The sequence below is a fragment of the Scyliorhinus canicula genome, chromosome 11, assembly GCF_902713615.1.
Source record: "Scyliorhinus canicula chromosome 11, sScyCan1.1, whole genome shotgun sequence".
NCBI lineage: Eukaryota > Metazoa > Chordata > Chondrichthyes > Carcharhiniformes > Scyliorhinidae > Scyliorhinus > Scyliorhinus canicula.
The window spans coordinates 127,345,465-127,362,938 of NC_052156.1; the positions used below are offsets into that span (position 1 = coordinate 127,345,465).

The window sequence follows — 17,474 nt, forward strand, 5'->3', positions numbered from 1 at the left end:
GAAAATATTTATTTATACAGAAGGCGCTTATAATATGGAATTCTCCATGGCAAAGAAAAGCTTGTTTTAATGGGAGTCAAAGACGTATTTGCAGAGGAAGAGGCTTGTTAGTTATGTTGTCTTTTTTGAGGGCATCTAAAACTGATTCCTGCTTTCTGCCCTGTCCTGTAATTCCCTCCGCTTCAAATGTTTATCTTCCCTTAATACAGTGGGGTTTATCTTAGCCATTCATTATGACAAAACAATCCATGCTTTAATATTTTTTAAAATGCCTTTTAATTTTGTTACAAAAACAGAAAATATTGGACAAGCAAGTCTGACAGCATCTGTGGGGAGAGAAGGGAGCTAATGTATCGAGTCTGGATAACTCTGTCAAAGCTTAATTTTGTTCCTAGCTTTCTGTGCCCTAGTAGACATGGTTGGTAGGCAAGCTGAGTACCATTGAGGCTTTGGAAATAATTAATGAGAATCATAGAATTTACAGTGCAGAAGGAGGCTATTCGGCCCATCGAGTCTGCACCGGCCCTTGGAAAGAGCACCCTACCTAAGCCCAAACCCCCACCCTATCCCGCAACCCAGCAACCCCCCCCCCCCCCCCCCCCCGCCCGCCAAAAGCAAGACTTTAAATCACATCACAGTAACTGGTTTTGAAACAACAACTATGGCTGAAAGGACTTTGTTACTGTTTTACTTGCAGGTGGTATAACTCATACTTCTAAATTATATTGTTTTTTTAGTGAACAAAATATGGGATAAATTTCAATTTTCACTCTTGTCATCAAAGCCATCTTTGGATGTTTTAAATTATTGTATTCAATATAATGTATGAACATTTTGTATTTTTTTATGTTTAATGTATTGAGAAATGTTTCACTGATGACTGGCAGTGGATAATGTGCCATGAAGCAGATAGCTGTAGGAAATATGTTGAAAGGAAAATGGCGACTTTGGAGTTTGTTTGAGAGTGTGAAGTTGTATGTGTGACTGGTGGGGGAAGGGAGAACATTTGGGGCATCTGGATTTAGTGGTGGGGTGATCTGAAATTTAAGGGGAGAAAGGAGGAAAAAGACAGCTGAGGTTGGTGATGGAGAAAGGTTAGCAGTAAAAGAAGAAGAAAGTTATGGTTGCATGTAGTTTGGCGAATGAAAGTAAAGTGATTGGTGAAATGAAATAATGGGAATGAATGGTGATGAAGTGGTGTAAAGAAGGTATGAAGGAAAGATTTAATGAGTCTGGAATGGATGGGTATTGGGAGAGCTTCAGAGAAAATTTGGGAAGTATTTATAGATGTGGGGAAGGTCTGGGCTGGATATGCAAGTAGTGGAGTGATGGCATGTGGGAAGATACATGTGGTAAAAGGCCATTAGAGGGTTACGGTTACAGGGTGGGAGAAAGATTGAAATGTTTGGCAATGCTCGAAGGAGGGTTACAGGATGTTGCAGTGGTGGTGTCATGATGAGAGGATAGATGCGGGTTTCGAAGTTATGGAAGCGGTTTTCAGTATTTGAGTACTGGGAAAGATTTTTAAGATACAAAAGCTAACATAATCTATGTTAAGAAGGTTGATTGTAGAAATCTCAATGTCACATGGTGTTTTATCATAAACTGAAACTTAAATCTACCTGGGGACATCCAGATAAGATGGCTTGGATGTATAGCTGATATATCTGTACTGCACTGATTTTATTTTTGTAAATTTTTATATTTTTTGTAAATTTTTATGTAGTTATGTTAAATTGATACTCTTTGATTGAAGATGTAGTTTTGTTTATCCAAGAGGCAAGAACAAACTATCACTTAATCTAATGCAGGTTTCGAATTAAATATTAAAAAAGGATATTTCAAAAATCTTACTGAGATGCTAGATTATTTTATATTAGCATTGAGTTAAAAATAACAAATTATAGAATTCTACAGCCGAGCGGAGGCCATTCCATACATTGTGCCTGTCTCAGCTCTTTCAAATAGTTATCCAATGACACCCACCTCCCCATTCTTTCCCAACAGCCCTAGAAATGCTTCCGTGTCAAGAACTTTAACTCTCTTTTAAAAGTTGTTATTAAAAGCAACAATTAAATCTGCCTCCTCCACCCTTTCAGCAGTACATTTCAGATCATTATAATTTGCTATGTAAAAAACAAAACTAATCTCCCTTCTACACTGAGCATTACATTTAACTAATGAATAAATAAATCCAGTTGATTGCCACACTCGCAAACTTAATTTTAAATTTAGCCATGCATTGTGTAGGTCTGTTTGTTTTGGGATTTTCAAGATTTTATTCCTTTCAATTAAGTTTAATTTTGAAATATTCTTCAAAAAGATATTTCAGGAGGATTTTTTGTTCCGGTGCTTTCTATATTAAAACTATAATGTAAAAAAATGTTTCTTTTCTGTCATTAGGACCAAGAAAGCTGTAGATTATTCACAGTCTGGAGACTTTGATGATGGTGAGTTTTGAGTAGAAGTTCAGAAAGTATGAAAAATAGAAATGTTGGTGCATAACAAAGCCATTCACTCAGATATGTCAGTTTGAGCTCCCACAATGGAACTTTTTTAAAAATGTGTTTACAGAATGTGGGCGTCGCTGGTTAGGCCAGCACTTCTTGCCCATACCTTGTTGCCCTTCAAAAGGTGGTGGTGAGTTGCCTTCTTAAACTGCTGCCGTCCTTGAGGTGTAGGTACATCCACTGTGCTGTAAGGGAGGGAGTTCCAGGATGTTGCCCCAGCGACGGTGAAGGAACGGTGATATATTCCCAAGTCCAACTGCCTACTGAATTCTCATTTTCATGCTGTTTGTCTGTGGCCTCTTTTTCCACTTATTTAATTCCAATATAAATGTGATTGAATAGTCACAAGGTAAATAATTCCATACCTAAATTAAAATTTTCTTCTAACTGCTTCCTTTATGCTTCAAGTACTAATCCTGAATTGATACCTATTTGTTCCTGACTAACAAGAATACAATTTCACCAACCATCTCAAATTGTTGCATAATTTTGAATACTTGAATTAGAACCTTCAACCCTAAACCTTCACTGTTCCAGCAAACACATTTTTAAGAAGCATATAGAAAGTGTTAAAATATGTATATTAAGAAATAAAGTCCGGCCATTTCTCAAGCATCCATGAAGTCTGATTCTATCCATTGCTCCTTTTTCCCTGTCTATCTCCCATATCAACTACCACTGGAATTAGAAATCAATGTTTTTCCATCTGTTCAGTTGAATCACCATTTCTTGTCTAAATGACGTTTGGTTTTGTAACCTGTTAAACTAACCTCAGCTCATTGTTCTTTTAACCCAGAATGATATTCCCTGGTCAATTGTGTCTCACCTTACAGTAGCTGTTGAGTGTGAAATAATCTATTAACTGTTGAACTTTGCAAGGATAGTGATTTTTCTCAAGTGAAAAGTTACATGTACACTGGAACAGTGAATATTCTTCAGGGTTTATGCATGTGTGTTGGCAGATGAAGATTTTACATGTGGATCAGCTCCTCCATGTAAAAAGTCCCGTCTAATGACAAAGGAGCAAAAGGAAAAAAATATTAAAAATTCTGGCAGTCAAGATGCAAACGCCAAAAAAGAACTACCTAAGGAAAGGTAATGCTTGTTTGTAACATAATAGATTATCAGTGAGCACTGCTCATAGTTGGGCTATTATCTACAGCCTTGTTTTCCCCTTGCATTCAGCACTGGTGCCACTTCTTCCTCTTCCATCATTTTGTTTCCTTCATACCTTTCAATAAATTACTGATCAACTTATTGGTTTGCAGATTATTCACAGTAAATACATGCAAAATAATTCTAAGTAACTACGTGTAAAATAAATGTGGACAAATGCTAGTTTTTTTCTTTAATATCTGTTAATCTGTATATTCCAATTCTATTTATTTAAAGTTACTGTTCTTCAGACAACAAAATCACTAATAAATGTGCTCTCAGAGTGGAAAATTAGTTCCTGCTGACTGGTGCGGAGGAATTTGCCGGCACACCCAACTGGTGACATCAGCTTGTCCTTCCTCAGTGTTGCGTGCTTTTCTGAAATGTAATGTTCCCTTTTCAGTGAGTGGCCAGTTCTCGGGAGTGCTTATCTCATTTTGACTTTGGTGTTCTCAGCAATCTTACTGTATTCTCTGCAATTAATTCTTCAAGACTTCAACATATCCCCATAGATTTTCAATGATTTGGTTGACCTTTGCAACAAAATTCTAACCATTCATTTCAATTTTGGAGACTTGCTAGCCGAGCAAATAGCTGAAGCAACTGAAAATATCATAGTAACTGCGCTGTTAAATGGAGTGAGGAACAAATGGAAAATACCAGTAATGATTGGTGTTTTTTAATTGATGAAGATTTGGAGAGAATTTTTCTGTGTTGATAAATCATTATTAATAATGTGCATGTCTGTATGTTCTTTCCCTTGTGCTTGGCCTCATAATGGCATTTACTTTCACATTTTGATACTTTAACTCACTTGTCAGATTGCTTCATAATACAGATTGCCACTTGATGAAAAACTTTATCAAAGAAACCTAGAAGCTGCATTAGTCCAATCAGTACAGGAGCCAACCACTGAAGGTGAGAACCAACTTTTTAAACCAAGGTAGAAGCCTTCAATTCTTTAGTAAACAACACAATTCTTATCCCTGTTGAATTGTTGTATCAGTATTTTTCTGCATTTATTGCATAATTGGGTTGAAACAAAAAATAAGTTTCCACAGCAGTAGTGTTTTTTAAAATTTAGAGTACCCAATTCTTTCTTTCCCAATTAAGAGGCAATTTAGCATCGTCAATCCACCTAGACTTCACATCTTTGGGTTATGGGGGTGAGACCCACACAAACACAAGGAGAATGTGAAAACTCCACATGGACAGCGTCCTGGGGCCGGGATCGAACCTGGGTCCTCGGCGCCATGTGGCAGCAGTGCTAACCACTGCCCCACCATGCTGCCCCATACCGGTAGTAATCGGTATTAAGTACTTGTAGTTTTTAAAATTTATTTTCATTGACGTTTTCAAGTTTTCACAATTATCACATGAAAACAAAAGGAAAAGAGCCATAGGTATCAATGCAAAACAGGGACAGCACATAACAGAAGTCATTGCAAACATGGGGACAAATAAGACCTGATGAGTCGGGGACAAAATCACCAACATGTTCCTCCCACTAGTAGATGATCCTTCTGCACTAAAGCAGGATACAGTCAACAGTACGGAGGTACACCATACCCATAGCTTCAAAGAAAAATAATAGAGGATTTTTTTAAAAATCCAAGAGTTCTGAGGGAATTACACTGATGCGCACAATGCAATCAAACTCCTGTCCAGCCCAGAACAGAGCAGACCACCATCATATAACTACAAGACTCAAAAAGAGGACCGGATACCACAAGTCCAAGGAAGCCTCAGGCCTCCAACCTCTAACCCAGGGTCTCCGAGAGAAACTTGAGAAAAGAGTGAGGATCGAAAGACTCAAACTACCCAAACCCCATCCATAATGTCCCAGGTCCAAGGGAGGAACAGGCCGCCGGACCTCAAGCAACGGCAAATCCCCTCGAGGGACACCAAAATAGCCATGAGGCCCGAGGTTAAGAAGGATATCATTAGATCCCAGCCGGAAAGGTGGAGCCCTGTCCCAGAGAGGAGGGGGCCGTCAGGGCCTGGGACGGAGGGCCAGCCTACCCCCAACACCTGGAAAACTACCCCGACAGTCAGGACCACTCAGGAAAGAGGAATAGGTCTGCCATAAGACCACTTATCAAATAGACGCGCTCATTTAACCAAAGTACCGAAAACCACCAGTACATTTTAAAAAAAGGTTACCAGTGCATTTACAGGTGGGAATATAGTTAGGACTGGTATTCCCCGCCTATTAATGTAAAAGGTATTGGGTGGCACGGTAACACAATGGTTAGCACTGTTGCTTCACAGCGCCAGGGTCCCAGGTTCGATTCCTGGCTTGGGTCACTGTCTATGCGGGACTGCACATTCTCCCCGTGTCTGCGTGGGTTTCCTCCCGGTGCTCCGGTTTCCTGCCACGAGTCCCAAAAGATGTGCTGTTAGGTAATGTGGACATTCTGAATTCCCCCTCAGTGTACACGAACAGGCGCTGGGGCATGGCAACTAGGGTCTTTTCACAGTAACTTAATTGCCGTGTTAATATAAGCCTACTTGTGACAATAAAGATTATTAAAATGACTTGGACACTTTAAGTTGTTGCACTCACTGAATGGGCTCGGAGTTATTTTCATGGATGCATAATTCAACAGAAAGTTAATCCTTTGTTTCTCTAACTAAAACTTGCCTTCACTTAAGTAAAGATTCTTAGTCATTGAAAATATTATGTTCATGGGCGGCACGGTAGTGCAGTGGTTAGCACTGCTGCCTCACGGCGCCGAGGACTCGGGTTCAATCCTGGCCCCAGGTCACTGACCATAGGAGTTTAAACATTCTCCCTGTGTTTCCATGGGCTCACCCCAACAACCCAGCGAGGATGGATGCGAGGTTTCGGGGAGGAGAGGAGTGAAGGGTGATGGGAAGGACTAATATTTAGAAGGGTGGTTTGCAAGTTTGAAGGCGCTGGGGGAGAAGTTTGGGATTCTGCACGGGGAGGTTTTTAGGTAAATGCAGGTGCGGGATTTCGAGAAAAAGGTTTTTCTGACTTTTCCAGTGGCACCGTCCTCCTTGTTGCTGGAGGGGGTGTTGTCGGTGATAGGGTTGAGTGGGCGGGGGTCATCTCGGCAATCTATGGGAGGATCTTGGACGCGGATATGGTGGTGGTGTGAGGTGCTGCGGAAGATGAATGCCACCACTTTGTGCACGAGGCTGGGGTTGATGCAGCTAAAGGTTGTACACAGAGCCAACCTGACGAAGTCAAAGATGAGACAGTTGTTTGAGGGGGTGGAAGACCCTTGTCAGCAGTGTGGGAGGTTTCCAGCCAAAGTTGAAGAAATTTTGGAGGTCGTTGTTCAGCACCATGTTGGCGATCTTGCGTGTGGAATTTGAGCCCAGTCCCCTGGGGGCCATATTAGGTGCGTCTGTCTTACCGGAGTTGCAGATGGGTGCGGGGCAGATGTTTTAGCCTTTGCCTTGTTGATCGCTCGCAGGTGGGTCCTGTTGGGGTGGAGGTCAGCTTCTCCACCCTGTGCTTCAGTGTGGCTGGGGAATTTAATGGCGTTTGTGTATTTGGAAAAGTTGAAATTTGCTCTGAGGGGGCGAGTGAGGGGTTCCATACGAGATAGGGTTTGTTTATATTTCATTTCAAGGAGCTTGTTACTGTCAACTGCTGAGGGGATGGCGAGGTGGGGAGTTTGGTTTGAGTTTTGGGACGGGTGGGTTTGGGGTTTTGTGTCGGTTTTACTTTGTAATGTGTGTTTTAAATGTTAAAAATTAGAATAAAAATACTTTCTTAAAAAAAAAAATTATGAGTTCATATCTGAGATGTTCTAAACACATGGAGAGAAAGCAGAGGAATGGCTATATTTTGCTTTCATAATGTATAATTGGTGTAGCTTTAAATGAGATTGTAGAATATTGTAAGACTTGAGGGAAACTCACTTAGAATGTTTTAACTGATTTTAATTGGGTTTTCAACCCGGTTTCCTTGCATTACAGCAGTGACTTGGCTTTAAAAATAACTTAATTGCTTGTGAAGTATAGAACCATGTCTCAAATCCTGCTAGCCAAAAAAACAGAATTGACCGACAACTGAACATTTTTTAATATGCCATGCATCAATTTTAATTGAGTAAAACAAAAACCTTATCTGGATAATTTGGCTAGGCGCTGCATTGGCATGGTGTGATGTCTGACTAGTTATCTCCTTCACTGCTTGTGCGGCAGTCTATTCCAATACTTTGAACCATCCGTGACCCCAACCAGTCAGGCTTGACCTGAAATGCAGCAAGATCTGAAATACTCGCAGCTTTGGTCCCAAGTTGCTGGCTTTAAGATACTGTACCTGTACTTTAAGATATTCTTTGGATCCGAAAGGTAAATGCAAGTTATTCGTGCCTCAGAAAATTACCATAAAGGAGTGTATGACCAAATCTTGGATTTTATTTTAGATATGTTTTGGATCTTCAGGTTCATTGTAGAGGTGCATAAGAAGTTTTAGGAAGTTTTTAAAAATTTGTTCACAGGATGTGGGTGTCATGCCACTCATAATTTTGTAGACTTCTATCAGGTCGCCCCTCAACCTCCATCATTCCAGTGAGAAGAAACCTCTCCTCATAGCTAATGCTCTCCATACCAGACAACATCCTAGTAAACCTCTTCTGTACCCTCTCCAAAGCCTCCACATCCTTCTGGCAATGCGGCAAACAGAATTGAACACTGTATTCCAAGTATGGCCTAACTAGGGTTTTATATAGCTGCAGCATGCCTTGCCAATTTTTATATTCATTGCCCAGGCCGATGAAGGCAAGCATGCCATGTGCCTTCTTGCCTATCTTCTCCACCTGCGTTGCCACTTTCAGTGACCTGTGTACCTGTACATCTAGATCCCTCTGCCTGTCAATATTTTTAAGAGTTCTGCCATTTAGTGTATATTTCCCATCTATGTTAGACCTTCCAAAATGCATTACCTCACATTTGTCCGGATTAAACCTCTCACCGTCCAAGTCTCAAACGGATCTATATCCTGCTGTATCCTCTGACAGTCCTTGCTGAAGTTGCTTGAGCTGCAGAGACTTGCTGCAGCTGTGGTTGCTGTGGATCACAAAGGTTTCCAGCTGTTGCTCGTTCTGGGTGAGTGTGCTTAACACTCAATTTGGCTCTGTTTCGTTACTTAGCTCTGGAGTCGCCAGGTATCATTAAGATACCGCCACAAGTTTCAAGGTCAAGTTCAAAGCAATAAAACCATACACCAATTAGTAAGTTCAAACAAATGAGTTTATTATAATACAATTATAATACTACCCAGGTACACGCTAAGATGATTAAACTATTCCTACCACTAAATAAACCAATACTTATCTTAAAGGGAACTGCCGGATCAGGGGACAAGGCCTCTTGCTCTGCACTGGTCCGCAGACTTCAGGTTGGTACGGGTTAAAAAGGGGTCAGGAGTGTCTATCTCTGGTGGCGATCATTGTGAGACACTTACTTGTTGGCGGCTGCTGTCCCAAACCTCTCCTCTCGGTCAAGGTCTTCTTCTGTAAAAGGCTGGTCGAGAGAGCTGGTCCAGAGAGGAGGGCTGGTCAAGAAGAACAAACTAAGTTTGGGACCTGTCTTTTATAGGTCCTAGGGCTTCGCGCCCTTTTGGGCGGTCCCTTTACCTGCTGGGAATCGATTGGGTCTCTTCCCAATCGATTTGTTTGAATCCCCCCAATACTGAGGCTGTCCCTCGGTTGCTGTGCGGGCCTTCAGGTGCTTTGTTTTCGAACCCCGCTGGTGCCGGGGTGTCTGGTTTCCCATACACTGTTGCAATCACTTCCCTATTTGTGTCCATTGTCCCTGGGATCGTTCCATTACTATGTTAACTATCCCGGAGATTGCCTCATTAGTATGTGGATTGTTCGTTTCGGTGCTGTCTGCTCTCTTAGCAGAAAGAATACACATTGGCTTGGTGCAGCCTGCTTGTGCTGCAAACTTTGTCCATTTTAACCTGCAAGCTTTGCGTTCCTCCATTTTGTATTGAGGGAATGGCCAACTTTGGTGGCTACACAGCAGCTACCACATCTATAGCTGTAACACATCATCTCTCTTCTAACTTTGTGGTTTATTGAACTAATTGGGTTTCAAATTTGGCAATATTGTACGACTGTTAACCGAGTTGTTTTAAGTATGTGGTTTAACTAGTTAAGCTATAAATATAATGCAATACGTTTTGAATCTTCCCAGTATCCTTTGCTCCCATTACACAAAACGAGGAGCAGCAAATAGAGCAAGTTTCTAAAAGATTTGATTGCTGGTTAGGCTCCAAGCTAAGGACTGAGAACTTTGAGATATAAGTGCCAACTTGGTAAATTTGGTTTACCAAGAATTCGGTTTGGGGGTGCTGGGGGGAGGGGGGATGTGCTGCTTTTAATTTATTGTTTTCAGATTCTAGCCCCAGTGACTGGTGAGTGTTCGAAGGCATTAAATAGGAGAGTGAATAGGTGATTGGTTGATGGATTTTAAGATTTTATCTCTCTGAATGGGAGCAATGGTTTAAACCAGTACTGAGATGATACAATCATTGTATTAAATTTATAGCTTAACTAGTAAACTATATACTGCAGGGCAGAATCCTATAATTTGCACAAGTGTTTACCAAGTGTGACTGACTGGACCTGCAGAAATGTGGTAGAGGGAAAGAGTATGCCACATGTACCGTTTTTACTGTACAATGAATTGTAGATTTTCTTTATTATCCATATCAGAACAATGACTGTTGTAATCCATAACCAATGTTTTACTATAGGCTCAGATATGATTTCTGCTGAAACGAAAGGTCCATCAGTTCGACCAAGACAAAGGCGGGCAGCGGCTGGAGCTGCATCGAAACAGAAACAAATTCTACTCGATGAGAGAGGTAGTGATGGTGAATGTGAAGAGGATTCTGCAGGTGAAAAAGACTACTCGGCAAGTGAGTAGCTGGTAACTAATAATTGCAAAATTATTACTGCCTGGATTAAATAAATGTTTACCTTAAATGTAGGAGAACTCAATGTGTTCTCCTTCGACAAATTGATAATATCTGATAACAAAAGGAGTCTAGTGCTTACTCCTATTAAGTGAATATTTGACATCAGTAGCCTCAATTATTTTTACACATGTTGAATGAATGAATAAATGATACTCTCACTTATGAATATCAAAATATAAGTGTAAAATTCACTAATTTTAATTTGAATTTCATTAAGAGGTATTCATTTGCTTAATATGAATTGACTTTCCAATGGTATTGGTTTTTAGCACACAACAATATGAGGTGAACGTTTTGCCTGTGATAGTGGCGTTTGTCCTTGATAATTCTCTAAGTACAATTCCAAGCAAACTGTTGATTTTACATATGTGATAAACATAATAATGGATAAGTACATCCCAAAGTATAAGATGAAACAAGGTAATTTGGCTTATCACGTCTATCCCTTCCAGAAGACCTGTGCAGCCCGCAAAACTGTATTTCATACATTCAAACTAGTTTGCGGATTGTAAGTGACCACCGGCATAACCTCTTAAGACAAAGTTATATAAATTGAACCCTAAGGCAGCAAAGTGCCACTTAATGTACAAATCTACATTATTTAATTTCAAGTAGTTATGTTTTACATGTGCCATATTGTGGTCCAATATATGTTTAGTTATGTCCAAAGTCATTCTTAGATTATTAGTCTGAATTTTAAGCAGATGTTCACCTCTGGGAATTAACGACGGCAGCTTTAGCTGCTTTGTCGTGCTGACTTTTATTTGCATGTATGAGATTAATCAAAACTTATAGGACCTAACTTTCATGTATTGACTGAAGAGGAACAAATAATACTCTTCAGTATTTGGCAGCAGGAATTGTATTTGTGGGATGTTGGTCGTGGTGAATCCCTGGAATCCCAGGGACATTTTCTTCACTTTCAAATCCTGTAAATTGTTTGGGCCCAGGTGTAATCAAGACAAGATATCAAATTCTGCTGATACAAAATCAGGGCTGGTGTTAGTTGTGAGGACAAATGTTGAAGGACATAGGCAGGTTAGTAAAGTAGATGGGCAGAGATATCTGAAGTTTTAAATTCCAGAGAAAGCAGCAATAATGGAATTACGCCATAAGTGGCAGAATGTTTTGAATGGCAGAATCAATAGTTTTGAGTGAAAACATTTAGATCTTCAAACATGAGACTCCAGATATAATGAGATGTTAAGTAGGATTTTGGATGAGGAGGCATTTGCATATAAAAGGTGTGGAAAGTGATGCCAAATGCATGCATTGATCAGGTTACATTGATCAAGGTTGTTTTGGGAACCATATTAAAGAAAGGATATTGGAACCATGAAAGATTACAGTGAAGATTGACAGGAATAGTATCTGGAATTAGATGTTCTGTATGTGAAGAAAGGACTCACAAACTTGACCTTTCCATTGGAACTGAGAGAATTCAGGGATATATTGGGCTCAAATCTCTGGCCGCGTTGTGCTTTTGCTTGAGCGCAACATGGCAAGACAATGGCGAGAAAGGCCTCCAGTGAGCCTCCTGACAGGCTCCACACTTCCCGGGATTCTCTTGACGCCCGGTGAGACGTCAGAGTCAGAACTCCGCCCCAAAAGGGTGGGACCAAATGACACTCATGGTAGTAGGTTGTAGACCTACCTGCACGGGATCCAACGGACTCCCTCAATTCTTCGGCCTCCCCAGGGAGGCTGTAGCCAGGTGCTGATAAGTACTGGTCCAAACAAATGTGGACCAGATGGAGCGACACCTGGGGGTCTTCTGGGTCACTGGAGACCCCAGGATGGTCAGGATAAGTGCAGGGTGGTTCCCTGCACCCCCCCCCCCCCCTCCTTCCCGGAGCATGGCACCTTGGCACCCCAGCTGCCACTCTGGCACTGCCAGCAAGAGCACTGCCTGAGTGTCAGGGTGGCACTGCCAAGAGCTAGGGGACGAGGGGGGCATGCTCATAAAATGAGTATGGAGTGGGGGAGTGAAGAGCAGGTAAGTAGGGGCCTCCAGGCGGTTGGCTGAGTCATGGGTGGGGGTCCTAGAAGGAAGGAGGTTCTGTAAGGGGGCTTGGGGGAGATTGAAGAAGGGGGACCCCCAGGGACCCCATAGCAAGGTGTCCTCGCTTGGGGGGGGGGGGGGGGTGATGAGGTAATGTCCATGTGTGTCGGGGTGACATTACCCATGTGTGGGGGATGCACAAGCTCACTTAGAGATCAGGGCATCCTTACAAAATGGCGGCCCGGTCTGTGAGTTCAGCTCCCCAGTGCTAAAAAGAATTCTGAGTGTGGGCTAAACCGGTGAGAAACTCGCCAGGGCTCAAAAAAGTGACTATGTGTCATTGAATAGCGGTGGGGAGCTCACCGGTAGAGACGGCGGGAGACTCCCTGAAAAATCCACCACAAATTAACTTTGAAATACTTTGGGAGAATCGGGCACATAATTTAGCTTTGAAGATTATGAATTTTGAGAGGGTAGGTAGTGAAGGATAGATTCCATTAGTTGCATCAGTAACAAGGGGGCATACATTGAGGTTGGTCACTTGCAAAATAGTGTTAGAAACAGATTTTCTTTATTCATTCAAGGGGTATGGGCTTTGCTGGCCAGGCCAGCATTAATTGCCCATCCTTAATTGACCTTGAGAAGATGGTGGTGAGTTGACTTCGAAGCATGACCATAGAGAGAGAGGGGGGGGTGCATGACCACAGAGGGGGGGAGGGGATGGAGGTGGTTGTATTATAATCAAGAAATATTTGCAATTAAAGCATATAAAATAAGATGGGTAAAAGGAGGAAATTACTTGTTGGGTCCAGATGAAGAGCTGGGGCAGCATAGTAGAAATGGGCTCCCTCGGGCAGCACGGTGGCCTAGTGGTTAGCACAACCGCCTCACGGCGCTGAGGTCCCAGGTTCGATCCCGGCTCTGGGTCACTGTCCGCGTGGAGTTTGCACATTCTCCCTGTGTCTGCGTGGGATTCGCCCCCACAACACAAAAAATGTGCAGAGTAGGTGCATTGGCCACGCTAAATTGCCCCTTAATTGGAAAAAATAATTGGGTAATCTAAATTTAAAAAAAAGAAATGGGCTCCCTTTGAAATGGGTGTTAATATTGTTGTCAATGTAATGTAACACCAATCTGAGATGACTATGTAATGTAACACCAGTCTGAGATGAATACCTTCACCTTGGTTAGCTTGTGATAGAGTGGGCTAATAATGTCTTGATACTTGACTGCTTGATTTTTCCATATTTGCATTACAAATAAATCACCAGATTTAAATGTCCTAAATAAAGAATTAAATGTATGACTGGCGAGGTGGCGTCGGAGAAAACAATTCAAAGACATTGAGATCAGTTTTGGTGCAGGAGTGGCCTGTATGGAACAGGTAGGTTGTGATTGTGGGAAAGTTACCAATGATATTGGCGGGGGAGGGGGTGGGGAAAGAAAAATATCACATGAGAAAGAAAGCAAGCAAGATAAGGAGCGTTGGAAGGATTAAAGGAAAAAAGCAGTAAAATATCTTTTGGGATTTTTTTACGCATTTAAAGTCATCAGCCATTCATGCAAAAACAGATTTTTGCATCCTTATAACTCCTGTGTGAACTTTTTCTGCCCAATATCTAGGTAAATTATATTGAGATTCAGGGTTCTTAACCGAGTACTCTTACTCACATTCTTTGCTACTTAGTTTATACCATGTTCTATCATGTGATTTTGTTTTGAAGGAGGACAAGCAAATCTTAACGCGGATTTTGCAAGCATGTGGACATACAAAATCAAGGATAGAAATCCGTCTGGTACATTACACCTGCTGTGAGAAGCAAAGTTTTTTTTTAACTGCAGGTCATTTCAGAGAAAAAGTGGGAACTTTCTCATTGATCTCCAAGACAATCATAATGAGTTCTAGGACACCATCGTGAACATTGATTAAATGCAAATGTCATGCAAATTGTGAGATTAGCCACACTCCAAAACTCATTCAGGTTTCTTCTAAATGCTTGCGCTGAATTCATGATCACTGGCAACTTGTTTTCTAAGGTCAGTGACAATGAAGAGAAAAACCTGACACATAAATCAGTTCTTTGCAAGGTAATGTATGCATTAAAAAAAGAATTTAGAGTACCCAATTCATTTTTTCCAATTAAGGAGCAATTTAGCGTGGCCAATGCACCTAGCTTGCACATTTTTGGGTTGTCGGGTCGAAACCCATGCAAACACAGGAAGAAAGTGCAAACTCCACACGGACAGTGACCCAGAACTGGGATCGAATCTGGACCTCGGTGCCGTGAGGCCGCAGATAATGTATGCATGAACACTTTCCCCGCCCACCTACAGTTTTCCTTGACCAACTCATTGTTTATCTCCATGAGTATGGGGATCTATTAATTCAATTGGCTTGACTGCTGTTTTTTGATGTGGAGCGAAGCCAAGAACGCGCATTCAATTCCTGTACCAGCTGAGGTTATCCATGAAGGCCCTACCTTCTCAACCTTGCCCTTGCCTGAAGTGTAATGACCCTCAGGGTAAATCACCTCCAGTCAGGGCTCTCTCAAAGGCGGAGCATAACCTATGGTCCTCATGGACTATGGTGACTTTCGTTTCACATGACAAAATCTGATAATTTTATTATTTTCAAGAACTGAAGCGATTCATGTACTGAATCCTGAAGTGATTCATCTCCAGTTTCTTGTTTTTATTCGTATAAGACTGATTCCTGGGGTGACAGGGCAGACGTATGAGGAGAGATTTGAGTTGGTTGGCATTGTATTTGTCTGAAGATCAGAAGAATGCGGGGGTCTCCTAGAATCCTATAAAATTATAACCGGATCAGACATGGTAGATGCAAGAAGGATGTTCCCGATGGTGAATCCAGGGGTCAAAGTCTGAGGACACAGGGAAGACCATTTAGGAGAGAAATGAGGAGAAATTTCTTCACCCAGAGATTGGTGAGCCTGTTACCACAAAAGTGGTTGAGGCCAAAACATTACATGTATTCAAGAAGCAGTTAGATATAGCACTTGGGGCGAAGGGGATCAAAGGATATGGGAGAAGGCAGGATTAGGCTATTGAGTTGGATGATCAGTCATGATTGTAATGACGGAGCAGGCTAAAGGGCCAAATAGCCTCCTCCTATTTTCTAAGTCTCTATGTAATTTGAGCTAACAGATTATGTAAATGAAACTAACAGTTCGAGTTTAATACAGTGAAATGTGTATGTGCATTTGTGTCATGCTATGTGTGCTATTCCCAAAGGCAGGTTCTTGGTTCATTGTCTGCTGATGCTTTATCCAGAACTGTTTTCTGGCAGTTCTTGTGGGTGGAGATTTGCTATAGCCTTCTGTTAAAGGGAATGTGGCAAGGTGGATAGAAAGTATGCGTAAAAGGCATAAAACAAAATACTGGATAATTTTTTTAAGTTGCATTTATGTAGTTGAAATTATAAATGAAAATTACTTCTAAGTTAAACTTGTTCAATGACTGAGAGCGGAATCTTAATACCTTTCGGCCCTGCCACAATAGTGAGGCCATTTTCGGGGTTGGAATCTGACCCTATGTACAGAGGAACCAGTAGTTAATAATAATCTTTATTAGTGTCACAAGTAGGCGTACATTAACACTGCAATCAAGTTACTGTGAAAATCCCCTAGTCGCCACACTCTGGCGCCTGTTCGGGTACACTGAGGGAGAATTCGGAATGTCCAATTCACCTAACAAGCACGTCTTTAAGGACTTGTGGGAGGAACCCCACGCAGACATGGGGAGAATGTGCAGACTCACAGAGACAGTGACCCAAGCCGGGAATCAAAACTGGGTCCTTGGCACTGTGAAGCAACAGTGCTAACCGCTGTACTGTCCTTTATCATAGAAAACCAATTGACATCCCACCTCTGGTCCCTGGCCGTCTAGTGTGTCAAAGAAAGGATTTCTAATTTAAGGGACCACAACATGTGGCAGAATGGATGGATGGATGGAAGTAGCCAAGTAAATTGGCAACAAAAGTCTACTTCCTCCAACGTGGTGATAGATCCTCTTGGTGCACCAAGGCAGTAGAAGTGAGTGTCATAACACTTTCAGATGCTAAGTCCCACTGTCTGACTTTCTCAGCAATCTCCTGCATAGCATTCCTCTGGTCAACACACTTTGCAGTTCCACTCATTCCTCTCCCATCAAGCACCTCACATCCCCATTTTGCAGGAAATGAGAGCACAAAACTTGGATAGAGACAGAGACTCAGTGGTTGATAGGCGTTTTAGTCCTTCAGAAACGGGCACCTTATCGGCATTGGCAGTGTATTCCCACCAGCTCCAGTAGGGAGGGAGATCTTGTACCAGGAGACTGCAGATGTCAACAGCAACTTGCTGTGAGAATCTCAGGCATTGGTGCTTAGACATGTTCAGAGAACTGATCCACTGCCATTAGATCCTGGGTTGGAGCGTTTTGCCTTCTCCCAACTGAATTTCTGTGTCCATCCCCTCTGTCCTGTTGTGTGGCTAAAGAGACAGCAGTTGGTGCTGGTGCTGCTTCTAATGCTGTAGGAGCATTTGGCAATGGTGTGGTCTCTGCTTATGAACCTCAGCAAGTGGAACAGCTCCCATGCCACGCTGAGCTGGCAGCAGGGAAGTACAGCATGAAGGTAGGTGCAGTACATTCCAAGTACTGAAAGTACTGTTGTGAGAGAAGTGGTCTGAACAACAGTCTCTCAATGGCCATGGCTTGAGCTCTTCAATGCAACTAATCAAAGCTTTCCCAGTTTGTCAGTCTCACTGAAGAAACTCTTTCCGCTGTGTACTTGTCTCAGTGACCCGAGTAAGTAGTTGACTGTTCAGGATACATGGAT

The 17,474-nt window shown here is 41.9% G+C and overlaps 1 protein-coding gene across 5 annotated transcripts in view; it reads left to right on the forward strand.

Moving 5' to 3' along the window:
- The window catches only part of LOC119973371 (RAD51-associated protein 1-like), a 59,345-nt gene that overhangs the window by 5,155 nt on the left and 36,716 nt on the right, over positions 1 to 17,474 (forward strand). For all 5 annotated transcript variants that reach the window (XM_038811361.1, XM_038811362.1, XM_038811360.1 and 2 more), the window contains exons 2-5: positions 2,404 to 2,450; positions 3,473 to 3,605; positions 4,504 to 4,583; positions 10,411 to 10,575. In XM_038811361.1, coding sequence (XP_038667289.1) covers positions 2,404 to 2,450; positions 3,473 to 3,605; positions 4,504 to 4,583; positions 10,411 to 10,575 — 425 coding nt within the window. The remainder of the gene's footprint in view (positions 1 to 2,403; positions 2,451 to 3,472; positions 3,606 to 4,503; positions 4,584 to 10,410; positions 10,576 to 17,474) is intronic.